This window comes from Colletotrichum paranaense (assembly GCF_030867605.1).
Source record: "Colletotrichum paranaense strain IMI 384185 chromosome Unknown Scaffold_8.1, whole genome shotgun sequence".
Taxonomy (NCBI): Eukaryota; Fungi; Ascomycota; class Sordariomycetes; order Glomerellales; family Glomerellaceae; genus Colletotrichum; species Colletotrichum paranaense.
In genome coordinates this window covers 1027450-1046254 of record NW_026848966.1, presented here as the reverse complement: position 1 = coordinate 1046254, position 18805 = coordinate 1027450, and the positions used below count along the sequence as shown (strand labels likewise).

Below are 18805 nucleotides of genomic sequence, written 5' to 3'. Positions count from 1 at the left end.
ATCCTTCGAAACCGAAGCGCTGTGGATTATCTTTTCGCTCCTGCCAGCGCCGTGCTTCTCAATGTTTGCGGTTGAATATCCCATCCCGTCGGACAAGTTGATTAAATTTGATGGGAAACAAAACCCACCTCCTGAAATTACAGATCAAGCATTTTCCCTTTCAGATGTTTTGTTTCCAGTACACCGTTCAACATGATACCACTTCTTCCAACTCCCCAGCTTCTCGGTGTTAGCGTAAGTCCAATTTCTGCACGGAAGTCGGTTCAAATCCGTTTCATCTGACAGGCACAAAGTATACCTTGCACAAATGGGTCAATTTGCGAAAAGATGGCATTGTAGACAAAGGTCGAACTTAATTCACTCAGGTATCTCGATCTAAAGTATATATGAAGCAACACCCCGTAGCAAAAAGGAAATCACGGCTAGATAGAGGATGGAATCCAAAATGACCCACTGATCCCAAAGGTTCATATTTCCGTCTCATGATTGTTGCGCCGGCCCCTCCTCCGAGATTTTGGCGCAAGTACTGCTGACTCTGTTATCTTTTTTCTCCTTTCCTTATTTCCCCGAACCTGGCGCCGGATCTCTAGGTATGATTAAATAGGGGTGTGATGTATAAAAAAGGAAATGACTGAATCGCTCAGATTGACGCTCGAATAGCACTTTTTCTCCTCACGCACACGCGCACTTTCTCAATCTTTCTTTTTGGCTTCTCTGATTCGTTCTTTGCTTTCTGCCTCGATGAAGGCCATCGCTTCAGTGCGAACAGCTCACGTGGACCCAAACCACCCGAGACCAGCCGCCCCGTTCCCGATCCAGCTCGTCGCCTGGACCGGCGCCGTGCCGTCGAACCAGCTCTGGAGCTCACACTCGAAGCCGTCTGTCCCGGGGCCGAGAACGATGGACGCGGAGCCTGGGGAATTGTAAAACGCCGCCACCGCCGCGGCCGTGGTGGGATCGTACGGGTTCGTCGATGATGGCGGAGCCTGCTGCTGCGCCGGCGCGCCGAGGATGGGGCTTGTGGTGTCGAAGGCTGCTGCTTGAACGAGCATGCCCATGCCGTTGTTGGGGCTGTAGGGTGGGGGTGCTTGGGAGTAGATGGGTGGGGAGAACTGGGGGTGTAGTTCTGGGGGGAGGTGCTGGTGGTGGTGTTGTTGCATTTGGGGTGTCGGAGGATGTTGCTGGTGGCGTGGTTGCTGTTGGAGTTGGTGGTGTTGTTGCGGCTGGTGTTGTAGCAGGTGGTGTTGTTGATGGTGTGGAGAGAGGGGCTGATGATGTTGGTGTTGCTGTTGGTGATGGAGTTGAGGCTGGTGTTGGTGGGTTGTGTTCATGAGCGGCGGGAGCGGGAAGGCAGAGTTGTGTTGCTGGTGCATTTGCTGCTGTTGTTGTAGGCTCGGTGATGGGCTCGGGGGAGGGAGGACGCTGTTGGATGCGTTGCTGCTGATGCTGCTGTGTCGTAGTGGCACTGGCTTCTTCTCGTTCAACGGGGTCGGCGGCGGGCCTGGGAGCTGGTACTTGGGTGCCTCGGCGCGTGGGCCCTTTGTGAAGTTGGATGGCGAGGGATGGAGCGGTCGGAGGGTTCGGTCGTTCTGATATGGTTCTCGTCAGCTTTTCCCTTCTCGAGCACCATTGGGTTGGAAATAGGGGCTGGAACTTACGCCGTCGGCCATACTGCCCTCAAGACTAAAGGCAGCTGCTTTGGGATCACGCGAGAAGCGCTCCAGAGATTCGAGCCAGCGGGAGGCGAGGGGCCAAGTCTGCTTAGATTCGATGAGGATGGACATGCACCGCTGGAGCATGTTCGGAGCCTGCGCGACAATGTTCTTATCGGAGCAGACTAGGATGGTTAGCACGATGCGGTTACATCTCCACGGCTTCTGGGTACTCACTGTTCCGGTACTTGACCAGGTAGGTCGAGAAAAGGCCGCAGCTGTAGACGCAGAACGACGCCATCTGGGCTCCCACACCTTCCTCCGAGGATCTGACGCTGAATTGAGCATCGATTTGCTCGTACAACTCCCGCACGTTTCGGAAGAGGTCGTCGGACATATTGGCGAAAAACGCCCGGCGTTGCATATCCTTCTCGTCTGGTTTGATGATGCTATTCAGGTCAGTATTTGCGGAGGAGGAGGAGGACGAAGAGTGGTTGGGCTTACTTCTCGAGATACGCACGCCTCAGCACAATGTTGCATAGTTTCGTTATCATAGTGACACCGAGGTAGGCCTGAACTTGTCAACTCCAACTCCAACCGCAGTGAATCTTGGCACATACCAGATCTTCGCCGACGGACTTGTGCCCTTTGAGAAGAACCATACTCCATCGGTGATCTTGCGGAAGCTGCTGTTCCCAGCTTAGGATCTGCTTTGCTGTAATGGCGTACTCGCTCGTCGGATCCCAAGGATTGGCGCTCTTCATCGTTGCCAACGCTCGACGAGCGACTTTCCCCCAATAATAATGTGCTTGCATCAGACTCGCGAACAATGATCGAGACGGTTGGTGGATCAATGAAGGGTTCTCGCGAGCTGGCGGCGTGTCCTCGAGCGCGGCACGGGACAAGGGCTCACGGCCGTAGGCAAAGTCCTCCTCGTTACTAGGGAGAAGAGCCGTGATGTCGTTGGCAGCTAGTGACACGGGGGAAAGAGCACCGCAATGGAGATTGTCCTGGCCTACGTGTTGTTAGCAAAAGCCACGCTCGTCTTCGTTCGTGATCACAGACTGTGTAACATCCACTATGATATATTTGTTAGCAGAGCTCTCTCCCCTTTTGAAGCATTGTCCAACTAACCAAAGTTCTCCGTGCAGATTCCGCCCTGATAATCATCTCCCTCGTGGGATTCTTCATCTTGTAGAACTCTTCTCGATGCAGATGCATCAAGACGGCCATCCTTGTGGCAATGCCAATGTTGATCTAGCAAGCGTTCAGCACTGCCCGTATTAATACTCCATGCAGGGAACTCACGTAGCTCTTGTTCCTCATACCGCCGCCTTGCTGCGCTAGACTTAACAGATAGAAGGCTTGACATCTCTCTAGGGTAGGCTCTTGGTACAGTTCGTTGAGCGCGAGGCTGCTAGCCCGTTCCATGAAGAAGTCGACGGCTTCCATCTCCCCATGGTATCTCTGGGCCAGGGCTGGGGAGAAGCGAGCAGAGACACTGAGGATACCGAGTACAAGGAAGACGCTGACGGAACGGTGATCTTGCTGCAGCTGCCGGGGGAAAAGCTCCTTCGGAATGAAACCTAGCTGAAAATACTTGCGGGTGAATCCGTGAACTGCGTCGATGATTTCGGGTAGTGGTGGGAGAAGCTCCCATTCGTCTGCAGGTTTACGAAGAGCTGGCGCGCCGGGACCCCGAGGGACCTGAGCATCTGACGCGCTACGTCTAGCCTTGTCGGCTTCTCGTTTCGCGGCCTTCTCAGCCCTCAAGCGAGGATGCCGGTATTCGCGGTCGAGATCCGGCTGGCCTCGTTGGGGAAAGATGCTGTCGTTGATTAGCTTCGAGATCGCGTCACGGACGTTGCTCGGTATGGACGGTACCATTCACTCGCTGGTATGCCGGCTTCCGCGCAGGATTTACACGGCGGCTGTCCCTTCTCATGCACACATTTGCTCCTCATCCGACGGCATCTGGGACACAGTTTAGCTCGTCAAGTTCGCGATATGTCCGCCGCACTGGCGAGCAGGACGAACCTCCGACAGGCTATTGGAGACCTGCGCTTGATGGGCGGTTTTGACCCATTCTGCTGCTGGGTAGCAGGGTCGAAAGCGCCGATAGACTCGCTTCTTACGCTCACGTTGGAGCTCATGTTCAAGGTTGTCAGATTTGGCTTGGTTTCTTCATCAAAATCCATCGCTCATGGGGTCGACTGCGCCCAGCCTCGCGGGTCTGCCGGTTGAGTGCCAGCCTGGAATGTACGCAGGCAAACCGCAAACCATGAAGGCAGACAAAGAGTCAAGTAGGTAGACCGAAGCTGCGGGGATGTGGAACTAGTTGACGACCGGTGGGAACGAGAAACCTGGGGATTGGCCGCGAAGGATTTCGTGGAGAACGGAATCGGTCGATGAAGAAGCAGGCAGACCACACGTCCCGGGAGCCGGGACCGCTGGACGGGGCGTGGGGGCCAAGGGACGAATATAGGTAATGTAGGCAGAAAGACGGTGGGAAAAGGGAAATATGATATGATTAGGACGTCAGGAGGTCGCGTTGTTTGATAGCATTCCACGTCCAAAAGTTCGTAAAGGGACGCACAAGAGCGGGTATTTCCATCCAGGCGGTAGGTAATCCTCTTTTTTTTCTTTTTTTTCGCAGGTCTAGATTCAAATGAAGGCCCAAACAGTTAGGCTCTGCCCTCGTTGGTCCCCCTGAAAGGTTCAAGCGTGGGATTAGAGTTTACCGGCTGCGAGCTCGAGGCGCGTCAGTGATCGGCACTGGTGTCTGCCGTGGCTTCGATGGCGTGAAGCGGACCCTAATCCCGAAGGGCGAGACGCTACGTTACTTTTTTGATGGAATCTCTTTTGTTTGATTAATCGATAGAGCGAATGGAGAGAGGGTCGAAGATGCAAACTTCCTGCTTCAGTCTTCGAAATCCTTGACGGGACCCACGCGTTAACAAGTTGGGATAGGCACACACAAGCTGAAAAAGGTCGGTTGATGGTTGGTGAACTTGTCGGTGCCGGTTCGCCCACGTGCGATATCGAGGGAGATGCCAAGCTCTTGGACGAGTTGGACCATGCGTCCCTCTCTTTGAAGCTGCACAGACCAAGGACTTGAGGGTTGGCACAGGGGATGACCCAGTGGGATTCGGACGTTGTTGAGTGTAACCCACGAGACACACAGAATAACGGCAACTTTGACTTTCAGCCACCCCGGTAGACACCCCGGTGCGGGTTTGAGTTGAGGCAACTTAGCAAGAGTCTACACTACCGTGGCTGTCACGGCTGCGTAGTAGGGCAGCTTGAGGTTGGCCTTTCTGGGGAGCATCTGATGTCAATCGACGGTGCGGGAAGTGAGGCAACCATGGGACTGGCCGGTGGCCGTTCTTATCTGGCGTCAGGACTAGAATAGGGCGTGATGGGTGTGAGGATAAATGAGAGAATGGCGTCTCGCCAGGCTCTGCGAGTCAGGCTTGGATGAGGCTTGATCAACGTCATGCGGAGAGGACCTCGGAAACTGAGAAAGGTAAAGGGACTGACGGCGGGGAACAGTCCAGTCTCATCCAGGCTTGCCGTTGTCAGGGGAGGAGAAAGAACCGCCGAACCGCCGAATGGATGCATCTCTCAGGTTCTCTCTCTGAGTACATGGTCTGCGGCGCAAGGTAGCGTCGGATGGGGGCCAAAACCGGCATGTCCAGACACCGCGGATCGGGGCCGTATGGGATCGATCACCGTCACCTTCCTCTCTTTCATATTTCCTTCATCTTCGGCAAGCTTTCCGCCGCTCTGGGCCCCTGGTTCAGTTCATCCACTCAGGGTATTCGTACATTACGGAGCACAGCATGAGTGTGGCACTCGTCAAAATGAAAGTGATGCAAACGTGAAGCTCCGGTATGTAGGTGCAAAGGACGGAGGCACCAGAATATCAGCGAGAATTCTTCTGGATGCGATTGGCGCCACGCTACGCGGCGCGGCGGCGACGGCGGCACGCGCTGGGGCCTGCTCGTACTTTGGATCGGCTACGATAGCCTCTTGGGAGGCTGGAGACTTGTGCTCAGTTGAGCCAGGCGTGGCAGGCCAGTCCGTCCTTTCCCCTGCAGGGACCCGTACCTGGTGCAGCTCAAACACAAACTCTCTTTCGTTGTCGCCTAGACGGTACGGATGATGCCGAATCCTTCGTAATGTTACTGTTAGTTCGGTTTACAATAATAGGACCGGGCTGGCCATAGTGTTGAGTGGCGTGATGGGCACACTTTAAGCTCCTGTTCTTGTGCAAAGTTTCGTAAGTAAGCACCCGTCTTGCCATGATCCCTGGTGTTTCCATCTCCATCTTCATCTCCGCGGGTGACCGTTCCGGCGTTCACTTCGGCCTCCGAATAGACCGTGTCTGACAGTCTGGCTGGTTGGCAACTTTGACATCCCATCATGCCGGGCTTTGAAAGTGTTGTCTTGCTGGTCTCCATCAGACGGGCCGTTGAGTATCCATTCAGCGCCGACTTGGCGTCTTCAATGTTCCGGCCGCTCGGGATCCATCTGAACCAATTGCTATGCCGTGAGACACTGACACGGATGGGGAAGGACTCTGAGTGAAAGGGTCTTCTCAACTCTGTGCGTTCGCTCGAGCTCCCAGAGGTCTGTGAGATATGGTCACGACTGGTTCGCTCTCGGGTAGCCGTCGATCCTGACCCAGCGCTATGTGGGAGCTTGTATTGACGTGACCCGGAGAAGTGCCTTTTTTGGTACTTTGATGATCTTGCGTTTAATACCGACATTAAACATTTGCACTAAGGTAGCTTATGGCAAGGAGAAAAATTAACACGCGAGCAAAAAACTGTGGAAGAGCCTAGATCATCCTGCGTGCCTGCGATATCCGATGCTCAACTTTTTGAGAAGGACCGATCAGAAGACCCAAGAGAGAAAGCGGCAACCCCGTACCCGACCCGATGTTACTGAGCAGCATTGCTGCCCGTGGAAGATGCAGCTGCAAGAAATCGGGCAGGCAAGCAAACACGCGGACAAGGCAGGCTCAATGAATAGCGCAGTTTCATCTAGGTACCTTATGGTTTACCTCTATCATCTATCATCTACACTACGGCAGTTTCCTCATAATGTGTCCCTCTCATCTCCTTTGGTCCCTCCCGGTGTTTGTCACGGCTGATTAATCCAAACTCGGAATGATTTGTTGCAGATTATCCGTAAGGTGCCTTCCCGAGGCTTTCCATTCCGTCGGCACCTCCCTCCCTTGTCGCTACCACACCTGGTATAAACTCAGCCACAAGCGTTGCAACCCAAGCCTTGGTCTGTGCACACAATGTGTGGCTGATGATTTTTCTGACTCGAGACCTTCCTCACCGACAGCTCTCACCTTACTAAGGCAAGGTATCCGGACTCTGTACGGTTACATCTAGTCAACAACAATCTATTAACCTTCCATATCCCGGAAGTATGAGCTCGGATTCTGTTGTTGTCAATTTGTCTTTGCTCGTGCCCCGACTTATCTTTCGAGATGGAAGGAGCGGTGTCGACGGATACAGGAGGCTTGTTAGTACTCTAACTCCAGCACCCGATGCTTGATTTGTCGTACGCAAGCAGAGTGAGCAAGTATTCGTAAGGTAAGATTGCACAATTTATTATACATGGTTCCTTATTGACTTGGTTTCAGCATCTACCTTACCTGGTCTGTTCTGTCCACTCGTATCCGTACAGTACCTAGATCTCCAGACGCAATATCTCAACTCCGAGCAAATCGGGCCGCATCCCAATGTCATCATCTGCAGGAATCTCAGCCCAAACTCCAATCGGTTGACCGGCAATCTCGGCCACAAGAAACAACAGCTCATGACAGTTCATGACAACAAGATGCTGCATATCAAGCACTTCGGGCAGGTCAAACTTCATAAGACGACGCACCTACCCCAACCCTCGGCCCATGGTACCCCGAAGTCGGGGTTACCCCATGCCTAATATTCCCCCAAATTCAAGCAATGCAGCAGCTAGCACCATACGTCCTCGGAGATAGCTTGGCGATCTCGAAAAAAACCTAGTTGCGCTCAGAGCTCAAAGTCCGGGCTACTCCTCAAATCCCAATCAGCCGCTCTCCCGAAAGGAGCGAGGCAAGACTAGGTTGATATCTGAATTTCCACCCATCAAAGCTCGCCGTTTGCTAGCAGCTAAGCTTGCTTGGATTGCGGGGAACGGGGTAGTGCCCTGCTTGCGATATGCGCCCGCCCCAATCTTGACCGATTGACGTTGCCTCCCCCAGTCAAATCACCAATTCACCACTCACCACTCCGCATACTCAGGGCGAAAAAGAAGCAATACGAACCATGCACTTCTCTTCCCCACGGAACCCACGAACCACGAGGGGTAAGAATGAGGAGAAGAGCGGCACCGGCGTGCCGGTTGCGCGGCTCAATGCTTGTTCGGGATAGGCTCGAGTAAGGGTCTTGAGTCGCCATTCAGGTCATTGGGCTTATTTAGTCTTCCCTCGGTGCCTGCTTGAGCGGTAGAAGAATACAAGAAAGAGCGAACCTTGCGGACTCTAGTCGTCGTTGCTCTCACTCTTGACGTGACGTCGAAGTTTTGTCTGCCAAGATGAGAAGCAGTCTTTTCGCCGCCGCCCTTGGGGGGTTGATTTCGAACGCCTTCGCGGCCCCGACACAGACCGAACCTTTCCTTAGGCAGGTCGATAACCAGACGTGGATCATTGGCAATGATGTGTGGAACATGACCCAAGGTCTCAAGTACGGCGTGAAGTTGTACTACAAAGACCGCGACCTGGTCGGAAACGCCGTTGGCCACTACGTAAGCTACAGTACGTGAATTCCCTCATCGAGGACCTTGAAACTTCCCAAATGTGGAACTGACGCTCATCTTTTTAGACGGCGCCGCAAATGACATCGCCTGGTCCTCCGCGACCATCGCCAAAAAGGGCACCCACGAAGGAACCCCCTTCATCGACGTCAAGTTTACGGCAAATGACGGCGACTTCCACTGGGTCATCTTCCAAGGCCTCGCCGGCGCCTACCAGTACTTTGTCAATCGCAATTTGCCCACCCTGGGCGAGTTTCGCACCCTCTGGCGCCTCGACAACACTACTTTTCCCAACGGAAAGACGGACCTCCACGACAAGCCGCTACCGAAGCTGGCTGACTACCTACCTGAGAACAAGGTCCAAGACGAGACCTGGCGCACGCCTGATGGCACGGGGTACATCACAAAGTACGACTTCTCTGACTTCATCCGCACGCAAAAGTATTATGGCGTGTATGGCGATGAAGTTGGGAGCTGGTATATCAATGCCGGCAAGGATTATTACAATGGCAACCACTTGAAGCAGGAGCTCATGGTACGTTTTTGGTCTGTAGCAGTGATCTCGGGACATCACGCTGACATCTCCCAGGTCCACCGTGAGAGTGCCACCGGCGATGCCGTCCAACTCAACATGGTCCACGGCACCCACTTCCAAGTCTCCGCCGTCGACGTCTTCCCCGTCGGCAAGATGTGGGGTCCCTGGCTCTGGTATCTCGTACGTGAAATCCCCCTATTTCTCTTCGATAACCTCCATCAAAACTAACCACCACCCACCTTCCCTAGAACGACGGTTCCAAATCCGACGCAGACGCCCGCGCCGCCTCCGAATTCGCCTCTTGGCCCTACCCCTGGCTCGACGACGCAGCCTACCAATCCCGCGGCACCGTCAGGGGCAAACTCCTCCTCTCCGACGGCCGCCCCGCCGCCGGCGCCGCCGTCTTCCTCGGCGACAACCACCCCAACAAGACGGCCCTCGACATGGGCTCGGACTACTACTACACAACATACGCCGACGCCTCGGGCGCCTTTGAGATTCCCCACGTCCGCACCACCTCGGCAGGCTACGCCCTTCAAGCCTGGTCCGCCGGCGCCGCCCTCGCCGACGTGACGACGCACATCCTCTTCAACGACGTCCACGTCACCGAGTCAGGCCAGACGACGGATCTCGGAACGCTCAACTGGGCCGTCTCGAAGCGCACCAAGCTCTTCCAAGTCGGCGACTTTGATCGCACATCCCTCGGCTTCGCACACGGAGGAGACCCGTATTTCGGCCACGCCATCATCGCCTCGTGTCCCGAGAACATAGTCTTCCGCGCCGCTACCACCGGCAGCAACAGCACCTGCTCCGCAAGCAAGACTTCAGACTGGTGCTACGGCCAGACCTATAAGGGAAACTACACAATCTCTTTCCGCATCCCTACCCTACCCGACCCGGCCCCCGCGTCCGCGAATCTCATCGTCTCGTTGGCGGGCTACTCCACGGGCGCAAGCAGCGTCGTCCTCGCCAACGGACAGCAAGTGGGAAACCTCACCAGCGGCGCCGTGGGAGTCGACTCCACGTCGGGACTGCTCAACGACCCGTCCGTGTACCGCAGCGCCACGGCGGCGGGCGAGTGGCGTCTGTTTGAGTTCCCCGTCCCTGGTGCGCTGCTAAAGCAGGGGGAGAACGAGGTCACGTTCCAACTTACGCGGAATACGACGTGGAGAGGTTTCATTTGGGATAGCATTGTTCTGGAATGGTAAAGGCTGGCTCTCCCTTCACTGGTCCCGTGCGGGCAAAGGAAGCAGAAGAAAAAATAGGCTTGAGGTTTTGTGTATATAGTTGAAATATCCGTACATTCGATCAAACAAAATCTAAGGGGAAATGTTCCCCAAGCAAAATTCGTTCACTAAGGCGTCGGTTTCGGAAAGACGAGTAGTCGAAACGTGAAGCAAAAAACAAGTCAAGGCATCTTTGCCGATTCAACGGCGTTCGTGTTCCAATCAAACATCTAACAGTAAGGTACTCCATCATACAATTTACACACGAGGCAAAGCCTAAGCCTGCCTTTTCTCCTTTTACGCCTTGTCAAACACCAATAGCTTCCAACACCCCCGGACAAGTAGCGTACCTCGACAAATCCACTTGAGCAAACGCAAACTAGGCATCGGCTGCAGGTACAACGGCATCAGTCGAGCTCTCCTCCGCCTTTTTCTCTGGCTCCTCCGTGGGTGCCGTCTCTGCAGCTGGCGTCTCCGTGGGCGCGGCAGCTTCCTCAGCCGGTGCCGGTTCCGAAGCCGAGGAAGGAGCAGCTACAGCAGGAACCGCCTCTGCCTCCGCAACTTCTGAAACCTCTGGGACCCGAGCATTCTCAGTGGCCGCCGCCGCCTCTGTTGGCTCTTGTGCGGGCTTCTCAGGCTCGATTGGCGGGACTTCGGGCAACGGCACCGGGTTGGCAATCTCAGGGAGCTCCGCTGGCTCCGGATGCGGGGCCGCAGGCGGTTCGGGGAGTGGAGACTTGCTAATCTCGGCTTGGCGATCCAGTTCCGTCTCCAAACCGGCAAGCAGATCCGGGCCGTCGTCTTCCGGCACCATTGGCACTTCGGCAGGCGCTGGCGGGACCGACTCAGGTTCGGCGGTCGGGATCTCGACGGCTGGAACTTCGATTGGTGTCTCGATGGGTTTCTCTGCGGGAAGATCGGCCGGTACCTCCTCCATTGCGACGTCGGCAGAGACCTCGACTGGAATCTCAACCGGAATCTCCGCCAACGGGGCTACGGAAGGCTCGACTGGGGGCTCGAGGGGTGCTGGCGGCGGCAACGCAGCCGACTCCTCAACGGGAGCTTCAATGGGTACTTCGACTGGAATCTCTGGTGGGATATCGGCAGGCTCAACAATAGGAGGCTCCAAGGGAGCTGGGGGTTCCAACGCGGGAGCGGGTGATTTGACTGGTGACTCCGCTGCCGGAATTACTGGCGACTTCAATGGCGATTTAACGGGAGACTTTGCCGGTGACACGACAGCTTCTGTGGGTTGTTCAGGGATTGGGGGCGCAAGTGGCATCTCCTCGATCACAGGTGCCACTGGCTCAACCTCAGCAATCGGAACGGAAGGTTCAGCAGCGCTAGTTGGCGGAACAATGGGGCTTTCTTCCTTCTTTTCAGAAATCTCCTCCACGACAAGAGGTGCTGGCTCCTCGACAGGAGGCGGCGGTGCCTCCGAGGCTGAGAGAGCTTCAGTAAGCCCTGGAATCTCAGGGGCCCTCGGAGCCTCGGGGACCGGAGAGGGCTGACGTTCCTCGGGAGCGTCTAGCATCATCGAGTCTTGTGCAGCTTCATTTGACGCCACGGTTTGGTCACCGCTTTCTAACCTGGTACCCGAAGCATCGGTCTCTGCAGTCGTCGCCAACGAAAAGGTTGATCTTGTCTCGGCCATGGGGGAGACGATGTCGCCCACCTTTTCGGCAGGCGGGAGTGCTGTCGATGCATCCTGGAGCTCTGTTGAGTTGTCGGCAAGAGGTAGCTGATCAGGCAGAAGCGAATCCACTGATTCAGTGGGAGGCTGCGGAGATGGCTCTTTCGGGGGCTCAGGTCCATCACCCATAGGCATGTCAGCCTGCACAGGCTCGCTCTTTGGCGCTGCCGGGGGCACCAATGCTTCTGAAATAGATGAAAACTGAGCTGGTGGCTCTGTGGGGGACGGCAAGACTACGTTCTTGAGAGGGCTGCCCTTGGGAGAGGAGTTTGCCAGGTGCATGTTGGGAGGCGCGAGGTTGACGGGATTTGCCAACGGCGCAGCGCGTTTTGGCACTGGTGATTCGGGGTCGGTGAATTCCGCCGTTGTGTCAACACTCGGCGTGGGCACAGATGGAGATGCGTCGGTCATTTCCTGGTCCTGGCTATCCGTGTTCTCACCATCGCGCTGCTCCTCGTCGCCCTCATCGCCATCATCACCATCATCGTCGTCGCCGTCGTCGTCGTCATTGTCAGCCATCTCGCTATCGGGGTTGTTCGAGTCCTCCCGCTCTTGCTTGACAGCCTAGAAACCGATCAGTCACATGCTCTCAGTACAGGGAGTGCGGTAAACTTACAGGGTCCGTCCCATCCGCTCCCTCAACTTTGGGAGCTGCAGGAGCACCTTCTACTGGAGGCGCAGCAGCCGGTGCGCCAGGCACCGCCGGCGCAGGCAAAGGCAAGATCTTCTTCTTGCGACCGCGTCCCGGACCAGGCTTGTTCTTCTTCTTAGGTGGCGGTGGTCGCCGGACGCGCTGCGGCGCTTGCTGCGCAGGATCGACGGCCGCGACGGCCACGACCGTCGTCGAGATGATCTCGCCCTCGACTGCCTGGCCCTCCTGCAGCGTAATCTCCTGCGTATACGGGTTTCCTGCGGCATCGACTCGTCGCACAGTAGCCTTGGTCACCGTCGCGCCGGGAACCTGGCTCGAGACCGTCTTGGACGAGATCGTGACGGTGCCCTTCCTGCGCTTGGCCAGGTGCGAGACGGGAGAACCCTCCGAGTTGCGGTTGATCTGCTTCCACACCTTGATCTGGAAGCCCTTGGTCTCCGCCTCGTCCTCCTTCTTCTCCGGCTTGTCGGGCACGGCGTCGGTCTCGGCCTCTTCCTCCTCGGTCGGCGCGGGCCTCTTGTAGAGGACACCCGATCGCGCGGCGCGGAGGAGGTCTTGGCTGTGCTGGGGCAGGAGACCCGCGTCCTTGGGCATACCCCACGGGAGCTCGACGTCCCAGATGTCGTTCTTCTGCGTCGTCTCGGCGGGCGCGGGGGGCTCGACGCTCACCCATTCCTGGCGCCATTGGCGCACGGGGAGACCTTCAAAGTCATCGTGTTCGGTGTATCCGCTACGATTCGCGCGTCGAGTCTATCGAGAGTCACTGTGTTAGACTTACTTGCCACTGGTTGCAAGGCAATCTCGACTTGAGCCCAAATGTTCACTTGACAGAACTTACTCCTGGCGCCATTGTGAAAACAGGGTTTCGAAGCGGCGGACGCGGTCACAGTATCCAAGAGGGGTTCGAAGCTGGTCCAATTCCAATTGATGCAGGGTCGCGCGCGCAGCGACGGAGCTCTGGTTGATTCGCGACGATGGTCCACAAATTCTGGACTCGAATGACAATGACTTCGTGGGCGCAGGCTAACGGCTATGACAAGAAAGCAATGTGCACCTCAAGTTGCAAATAATTGATGCAAATTGATGCGACGCGCGCGGACGCTATGTGGTTTCGCTGATGATTGAGCTACCGTCGCTGTAGACTGCCGTGGATTGGCTCCACCCAGAAACGCAGCCTCGTCGCGAATTCTAAAAACGGCAAGCGCGAGGACAGCTCTGCTTAGTCAGCTTGCCGAGTACACCGAGAGGTGAATGCTGAGACCCCGGTGTGGAATTCAACAAGGACCTGTACCGTGAGTAATCAGGAGGACATTAACAATGCTTTTCTCCAGCTTGGTTGTTCGATATATGTGCCTCACAGTTCAGAGCTTCTTTGAGTGAGATTTTTGCATAGTGAGTGGAATATGATCCCTCAGTTCCTATCAACGCGTACTCCCGCAGCCACTTGCAAAACTAGGGAGACCATCGACCTCGATAGTACTCGCATACGAGTCGAACGGAAGGCTTACTTGGCAGACAAGAATGACACACTCCTGACAAAGTTATAGCCAGGATTCGAACGCAACGGACAAAACCCATGCTATCCCGCCGTCCACAGTCCCGAGAACGACAGGCCTCAGTCATAGAAACGCCATTGCCATATCTATATGCTCCCAAAAATAAAAGCCCTGGTTGGAGATTATAAAAAAAGAAGTCAACACTCCAGAGAGGAGTGCGTTTCATTTGGGGGAGTGATTGCCGCCGCGCCGGTCCCTACCCCTTTCTTTCATAAAGTTGAGAGAATATCTTGACCTCTCCTCGCCCCCTTTTGATGGTCATACACCCCGGCTTTCCGCCGTTGTTTTTTTCTTGTCTTCCGGCCCCACCGTTTGAGTATATTGTACAGAAAAAGATTCCGAGTCAATGTTCCGTTGAGCTCGCGACGTTATTAAGTTGGACTTTCGCCCCACACTCCGAGTAGTTGCGCTGTTTAGTCGAAGCTGCAGAGCCATCAAAAGTCAGTTTCTTATTACCCAAGCTATTGTCCACTGAAAAGTAGATTTAGAGGAGGAACTCACCCATGCTCCGTTTGTCTGACAATACCGCCCTTGTTTCCCTTTTGCTTGCCAGCGGCGCCGCCCTCAACTACTAACCGATCAAACTGGAAGAACTGGTTGACAACGGTTTGCCTCTGTTTCCAAAAGTGTTAGCTCGTTCTCTATTACCTCCGGGCAATCCCGTCCCTCGTCCTCCCCATCCCTAGTCGTCACGCCAAAAACGCTCCTTCGACGAGAACGAGAAAGTGGAGTTTCGTGGAGAGGAGACAAAGAGTCCACTAACCTTGAGCTTCTCAAGCTCCTTAATCCCCTTTTGAATCAACTCCTGCACCTGCCGCGGGTCCTCGACCTTTTGGTGCTCTCTGAAAGCATCCCTCGTCCGTCGCTTCGCGTACTCGCGGAAGTTGTAGGCCGCAAACTGGTCGCCCGTCTTCAACAGCTGGCGGTACTACAGTTGTCGCAAAGAATACTGTTAGCAAAAGCTCTTCTTCAGGCATTTTCAACGCAACATCTTGGCATCTGGATCTTTCGAAGTCAAATGGATAACAGAGTCACAAGCATGTATGCAGTCGGGAGGAATCGTGGGAGAGTTGTCCCGTCGTTCTCTACATACCAAAGACCGAGCCTGCTGCGGCGCATCGCCCTTGAGAGCTTGTATCGCCGTCGCCATCGTGAATGCGCTTTTCGTGTACTTGAATGCGGTGCCCCGTGCGGGAGGAAAAAAAGACCTATCGATGGCTTTAAGGGGACTTCGTGGAAAGTTCTGCTGGGGTGTGTCGTCGTGAGGTGCGGTTGCGAGAGAAAGAAAAAAAATAATAGCTCTCGGGCAGTGAAGGAGGCGCAAATGGGAATTATTTCTCGAGGTTTCGGGGCGGGAAACGGACCTATGATGCAAACGCGGTTTCTCTCCTCCCGCTCGGCGTTTAGCCTTAGCGGCCCTTTCGGGGCGCGGCATTTTACTAATCCGCTGTCTAAGCCGCTCCCAATGTGCCGGTCTCGCCTCGTACCTCTGGTTTTCGTCAAGCACCAAAGTGAACGTGGCCGAAACAATGAGCAATCGATTCATCACCATTTGGTTTAGTGGGATTTCTACCAATGCAATTGGGATCAGTCTGGAGGTTGATTTACAGCATGAATTTTAATTCTAGCTATGCATAGTTTATCCCATTTTTGCACCACGAAAGGCCATTTCAGAACCTCCATCACAGACATCACAAACTACACATTTGCGACGTGTTTGTAAAGTACCTCTATTAATGCTTATAATCTACAATGCCTTGCCCCCTCATTCCTGGTATCCTGACCCTGCAGCTGACCAGTTGTACACTGCGCGGCCACAAAAAGGGGGGTTGGGCAAGAAAAAATGTCCCGCGTCTTTGATATATGCCTCTTGAGGAGCACTATATATATGACATTGTGTGTGTGGTAAGTATGTTCCTTGCGCCGCCAGACGCCACTACTATGGCGCGGCCATTATTTTGAAATTAGGGTAAGCTCATGAATAGCTTCTCCATCTCAGGGTAATTAGGTGTTCTATTTGCGTCTGTTAGTTGATGGCTTGTAAAATCTTGACCAGGGCGAAGAAGGTACTTACCCCATGCCGGTGACGGGATCCCATCCTGCCACGGCGGAAAAGCCCTTAGTGCCGCAGCCTGGATTGTCGCCGTTGGTCACGTCGTTGAGAATCTCAGGGTGAGCGTAGAGAGTGGGGTTGATAAATCCGACAGGCTTCTTGCCCGCCTCAATACGCTTCTCGTTGATCATGTTGACAATTGATCCAACAACAGGTGCCGACGCTGCGAGTAAGTTAGTTCTTGCCGAACAGATACTGGAATTTGGAAGTCGAATGTCTCACCTGAGGTGCCGAAAGAGAGCGAGAACTTGCCGTTGACGGCAGTGACATAGTTGGCGCCATTGGCAGAAATGTCCGGGAAACCTCGCACCGTTTTGGAGTTGTTGTACCGATCTGCACCATACGGCGGCGCGTTCTTTGCGTAGTACTGCTCCATCATCTTCTTTTGGTAGTCGGGAATTGCGAAGACGTTGGAGAAACCTCCACCAGAGAAGATGGCCTTTTGGCAGGCGCTCTCAGGGGTATGGACCGTCGATCCCTCCAAAATCTGAGTAGCACCAACGGAGGTAACCCAAGGGCAGCCGCCGGGGAACGAAGGATTGAAGATACCCTGCTGGCCCTCGTTGTATGCACCAGTCTGAGTGTCGATGCACTGCTTGCCGTTACCGGCAACACCAGAGTCACCAGAAGAGTAGAGTACTGTGACGCCCGCCAGGCCGAGCTTCATGTACTCGGCACACTGACGCTCGACGTACTTCTTGCCGAGATCCGCCTCGTTGAAGCCGTAACTTGTGGAGATGACGTTGACCATGGGGACGGAGCCGCAGACCTTTTGGCTGTATTGCCCGTCAATGTTGGGATCCTTGGAACCGCCACCTTGGAAAGTGCAGTAGCTGCCATCAATCGCATCGAGAAAGTTGTTGAAGCTGGCACCCTGGTTGAGGTCACCGACCTGGTACAGAGTTGTCGTTTGAGGGTGGATCATGGCCATGGCAAACTCAAGATCGAGCGCAGACTCGCCATTGAAGCGGAAGCTCTGGTTTGTGGTCTGTACTACGGCGTTCCCGACGAGGCTGACAATGGGGCCCTGTCCCTTCGCACGAGGCTCAAACTCGTTGAAGTACATATCCAGATCCGACTGAAGGAATGCTTGGGGCGTGTACTCGACGATGCCGAGGGTGTTGTTGGACGACTTGAGCGACCCGGGAGGGGTTGCGTAGAGCGCCCGCAGGCAGTCCGGAGTGATCATGGAGTCGCACTGGTTGAGATCCATGAGGGCGTTCATGACAACCGCGCCCTGCTTGGGTCCGAAGCCGCTATCTGGACTGCCCTGAATGGCCGGGTTCTTGCCGCCAGTAGCAACGTCTCGCTTGGCGAGCTCGCGCTTCCTAAGTTGCCGCTTCTTGAGCTCTTCGATGTGGTGCTCCTCCAGATCATGCTTGGTGTTCTTCCTTTGCTCTCCAATGCGCTGGTCAAAGTGAACCGTCGGCGTGATCATGTCGATATGCTGAACCAAATGCTCCGGAACATGGTACTTGTCGCAAGCCACGTGCTTGTGACCTTGTTCGTGCTTGTACATGTGGTACTCGGTCTTCAAGAGCCGCTCCATCTCGCCTACTGTCCCGTTGAATTGGATCCAGCTGCGACCTCTTGTGAGCTCGACACGACTCCGGTGGATGCCCTCGCTCTCAAGCCATTGCATGACCAGAGCAATGGACTCCTGCTTCGGTGCAAACATTTCGGCGATTTCATCATGGGTCCAATGTTTGCCGTAGTTGGGCGAGTCAGGGTGAGCCACATCGTTCATGAACTCGTTTGCGCGGTGAAGGTTTGACTGTGCAAGACCAATCCGTACTGGCAGCCTGGCCATAGTGTGTAGTTTGTGATTCTTGACCCATTCTCTTCGCGCGGGATGCCTCTCCTCGTGCACGACGTGGCTGTGCGACCGTGTCACCGGGTTTGCGATGGTCACCGCCGCAAGGGCGGTGAAGAGGGTGGCTACAGCGCTCAACTTCATCGTGTATCTTCGGGTCGTTTTCGTCGTCAAACGGCTTCCTCTCTACTCTCTCACTTCACACAACGAATCGAACCTAAGTCAGAAGAACCGAGCGACAAGGCTGGCTATTTGTTGATATTTTAGTAGCTGTCGTCCAGTCATGACGAACCCCACTGACGCAAGGTACCAGCTCTAGACCTGACGAATGCGAAACCGGTTTCAATAGGATCCTGTGGGCTGTTTGTCTGGTGGTGACAACCCAAAACGAACACTTGGGTGAACGGCAGCCTGAGCGCATGGGATCCTGTGGCAAGGACGGGAACACCTCTGACAAGTGCAGTTTCTTACCCCCCCGGACCCCGGTTCGAGGAATCTCTTCGCGGCTCGCCAGGCTGGCCTCATATCGGGAAGTTGTGTGAAAGATTGATCAACAACAAGCCGATAGCCGAAGGTTAAGCTTTGAGGCGCGAGGTACCCCAAACAATCGTCTCATATAGGTCCGGACCACCCCATCAGGACGGGTTCTCGTCGTTTGCTAAACAAAGATGATTCGTGGCCGATTCGTGCTGGTCATGCGAGACGAATCATCAAGCTTTCACGGATTCTTCTGCTCAAGATGGATTTGGTTC

The 18805-nt window shown here is 54.9% G+C and overlaps 6 protein-coding genes across 6 annotated transcripts; 1 reads left to right on the top strand and 5 right to left on the bottom strand.

Annotated features, from left to right (window-relative positions):
* Window positions 1–770: 770 nt before the first annotated feature.
* CPAR01_10195 (uncharacterized protein) lies at window positions 771–3850 on the bottom strand (the record flags this gene model as incomplete). Its single annotated transcript, XM_060494457.1, has 10 exons — window positions 771–1589; window positions 1659–1837; window positions 1890–2101; window positions 2157–2224; window positions 2273–2667; window positions 2718–2730; window positions 2787–2909; window positions 2961–3480; window positions 3537–3626; window positions 3690–3850. 10 exons carry the CDS (start codon window positions 3848–3850, stop codon window positions 771–773), a joined length of 2580 nt encoding a protein of 859 aa, XP_060346639.1.
* Window positions 3851–5510: 1660 nt separating this feature from the next.
* Window positions 5511–6079, bottom strand: CPAR01_10194 (uncharacterized protein; the record flags this gene model as incomplete). Its single annotated transcript, XM_060494456.1, has 2 exons — window positions 5511–5839; window positions 5947–6079. The coding sequence occupies 2 exons, from the start codon at window positions 6077–6079 to the stop codon at window positions 5511–5513; spliced, it is 462 nt and encodes a 153-aa protein (XP_060346638.1).
* A 2167-nt stretch (window positions 6080–8246) lies between these two features.
* On the top strand, window positions 8247–10208 carry CPAR01_10193 (rhamnogalacturonate lyase; the record flags this gene model as incomplete). Its single annotated transcript, XM_060494455.1, has 4 exons — window positions 8247–8466; window positions 8534–9000; window positions 9055–9180; window positions 9249–10208. 4 exons carry the CDS (start codon window positions 8247–8249, stop codon window positions 10206–10208), a joined length of 1773 nt encoding a protein of 590 aa, XP_060346637.1.
* A 397-nt stretch (window positions 10209–10605) lies between these two features.
* On the bottom strand, window positions 10606–13421 carry CPAR01_10192 (uncharacterized protein; the record flags this gene model as incomplete). The annotated part of the gene is made up of 3 exons (XM_060494454.1): window positions 10606–12483; window positions 12536–13321; window positions 13410–13421. The coding sequence occupies 3 exons, from the start codon at window positions 13419–13421 to the stop codon at window positions 10606–10608; spliced, it is 2676 nt and encodes an 891-aa protein (XP_060346636.1).
* A 1119-nt stretch (window positions 13422–14540) lies between these two features.
* On the bottom strand, window positions 14541–15277 carry CPAR01_10191 (complex 1 protein; the record flags this gene model as incomplete). The annotated part of the gene is made up of 4 exons (XM_060494453.1): window positions 14541–14550; window positions 14629–14741; window positions 14891–15055; window positions 15221–15277. The coding sequence occupies 4 exons, from the start codon at window positions 15275–15277 to the stop codon at window positions 14541–14543; spliced, it is 345 nt and encodes a 114-aa protein (XP_060346635.1).
* An 814-nt stretch (window positions 15278–16091) lies between these two features.
* Window positions 16092–18197, bottom strand: CPAR01_10190 (Pro-kumamolisin; the record flags this gene model as incomplete). Its single annotated transcript, XM_060494452.1, has 3 exons — window positions 16092–16140; window positions 16202–16403; window positions 16463–18197. 3 exons carry the CDS (start codon window positions 18195–18197, stop codon window positions 16092–16094), a joined length of 1986 nt encoding a protein of 661 aa, XP_060346634.1.
* Window positions 18198–18805: the final 608 nt, after the last annotated feature.